General features: G+C 57.9%; 1 protein-coding gene across 1 annotated transcript in view; it reads right to left on the bottom strand.

The window, feature by feature from the left end:
- Positions 1-589: 589 nt before the first annotated feature.
- The window catches only part of IFI30 (IFI30 lysosomal thiol reductase), a 3314-nt gene continuing 1446 nt past the window's right edge, over positions 590-2457 (bottom strand). The window contains exons 4-7 of the mRNA XM_077777342.1: positions 2182-2274; positions 1184-1336; positions 945-998; positions 590-860 (exon numbers count right to left, since the gene is read on the bottom strand). Of these exons, the coding sequence (XP_077633468.1) occupies positions 798-860; positions 945-998; positions 1184-1336; positions 2182-2274 (363 nt within the window). The 3' untranslated portion in view covers positions 590-797. The remainder of the gene's footprint in view (positions 861-944; positions 999-1183; positions 1337-2181; positions 2275-2457) is intronic.

The following is a 2457-nucleotide window of genomic DNA, read 5'->3' as shown; positions in this document are numbered from 1 at the left end:
TGAGAAGAAGAGGGAGAGGGAGACTGAAAGAGAGAAGCAGGGCTTGCCCGAAGCAGGGCTCAAGCTAACCTGATGCGGGACTCCAACTCACCAACTGTGAGATCATGAGGCGAAGTCAGATGCTTAACCGACAGAGCCACCCAGGCGCCCAGATTTTGCTGCTGGCTTGGTTTTGCCCTCTGTTCCCCTTTTCCTGGAACACTGTGACCCATCCCCTTGCCGCTAGTGAACATCATTCTTTGAAACTCCCTAGCCAAGAACCCCTGCTCCATCTTCTGGCTCAACTCCTATCACTCAGTGTGGGGGCGGCAAAAGGAAATAGTTAGGCTTGTGTGTTGAATTAATGAATATAGCCTCTGCCCAACGAACTCCTACTCACCCTTCAAAACCCTAGTCACAATGCCCCTATTCCTGTGCAGAGCCCTCACGCCCTCTCTGGGCTCCTCCTGCCCCAGTGCCTCCCTCTGGCCCATCTCTGCTCCCTGTGGGACAAGGAAGTTCTGTCTGGCTCGGCGTCCCCCTAGAAAGGGGACTCCTCGGGGGTCTCAGCATTGTGTCAGCCAGAAGGAAGCCCTGTGAACTTCTCAAATGAATCACAACATCCAGAAGTGTTTATTAAGGTGGTTTCACAGTAGCACCATTGTCAGAGGCTTGATCTTGGGACAGGATTCCGAATCTGGGCTTCACGGAATGTGTGGACATTTCCCTGGGTGAGGAACAGCCGCTGCTGAGAGTCAGGGATCGGAAAAAACCGGGGCGGCTCTTCCTCCAGCAGCTCCCTTCCGGGCCACCCGCTGTCACTTGAAGCAGACTTCCCTGTGGGAGCTGGCCAAGGGCTGGCAGACGTCTGGCTTCTCACCCTGAGGGAGATGTCCGTGAGCTGGGGCTCCTGGGAGGGGTCCCTGGCCACGCCCGGCGCCCCCTCGGTTCCGCGTCCAGCTTACCTGATACAGGTGGCACACGAGGCTTAGGAGCTGACTCATATCTTTCAGGGGTTTCTGTGCAGAGCAAGACGGGAAGGCGTCCAGTCTCCCGGGTCTCCCCAGCCCCCACCAACCCTGGTCCGGCCCAGAAGGGGCTGCGAACGGCCCCGAGTCTGGCCCCTGCCTCCCAAGCCAGTGGGCGCCTCCATCATCCCGGGGCGGGGGCGGGGGTGCACGCCGAGGCTTCTGAGAGCTCTTACCCCGTTGACGACGACCCAGGGCACATACTCGTGGGGCGGCTGCAGGGCATCCGTAAGCTGGGCGTTAATGTGCAAGAGCTCTGTGCCACGGTCCCCCAGGGCGCACTCCATGATGGTGTCCGGGGACATGTCGGGAGCATAGATCTGCAGGCACTGAGGGTGGAGAAGGGTTGGCGGTGAGCTGGACCATTGCCTCAGCTTCCTCTGTGTTATCTCCCCAACGGCGTCTCCACAGTCCCCCAAGCCAAGCTTCTGTTTCCTCACTGGCCACAGGAGACATCTGGGTCCACAGGAGTGCGACCAGGCCCACAGACAACAGGTGCTTAATATCTGCCTGAGGGGAGGCCAGTATTAAGCTCCTGCCTCAAGGCAAAGCTGGGTGGCTCAGTCAGTTAAGCTCCTGCCTCTCAGGAGACCAGACCCGCAGGCCCTGACCCCTCAAGTGTCTCCTCTTCCTTGGAGCTTCTCTATGTGCTGTTCCCTCCACTGGGAACACCCTTCCACTTCCTTCCCCAGATTCTTTTGAGTGCTCCCTCCTCCTCTGCACTTTTCTGGCCCCACCTTGACTCTGCAGGGCTGGGGGCGCCCCAGGGCGAGGCCTCTTCGGTGGTCCAGATGTTTGATGAATGAATAAACCATTGGCATTCATGAGTTACTCCACTGGGAATTGTTTTTCAACATCATCCTGAGAGGTAGGCGGGCCTGTCCTGTCATCCCCATACCCCGCATGAGGATCATCATCCGTGTCCCTGTTCATTTCTGTTCATCCAAGCCCAGCTCAGAGGCACCTCCTCCAGGAAGCCCTCCTTGATCTACCCATGCCTCCAAAACATCTCTGTTCCCTTGATTCAGAGATCTGAGGCTTCCAGAGGGAAGGCCATTTTCCTGGGGCTACAGAGAGCGTGGTGGTCAGGCTAAGACTTGAGCCTGGCTCTGTCTGATGGGTACAGGGAAGACCAGGGTCTCCCAACCTGGCCCACGTGAGGGGTGTGGCTCACCGGCTTCAGATTTTTCTCCATGTCATCCATTTCCTCCAAGCAGACGATGGTCAGGAAGGCCACATCCCTGTCCAGCTGGTCCCACAAGCAGGCCTGTGGGATAGGGAGCAGACAGGCAGGGGCATGAAGCAGGCCCAGAGCGCCCCTACACCAGTCTGGGAGTAGTTCACTCACGAAGCGGTGAGTGAAGATATGATTAAACGGAGGCACACAGGCAGAGGATGGAGCTGGTTCCGATCCCCTCTGGGCTTTGCTTTTGCCCTCCTTACATAGGGC

The sequence above is a fragment of the Crocuta crocuta genome, unplaced genomic scaffold (genome assembly GCF_008692635.1).
Source record: "Crocuta crocuta isolate KB4526 unplaced genomic scaffold, BGI_CrCroc_1.0 scaffold77, whole genome shotgun sequence".
Classification (NCBI taxonomy): domain Eukaryota; kingdom Metazoa; phylum Chordata; class Mammalia; order Carnivora; family Hyaenidae; genus Crocuta; species Crocuta crocuta.
This window is presented reverse-complemented; position numbering and strand designations above follow the sequence as displayed.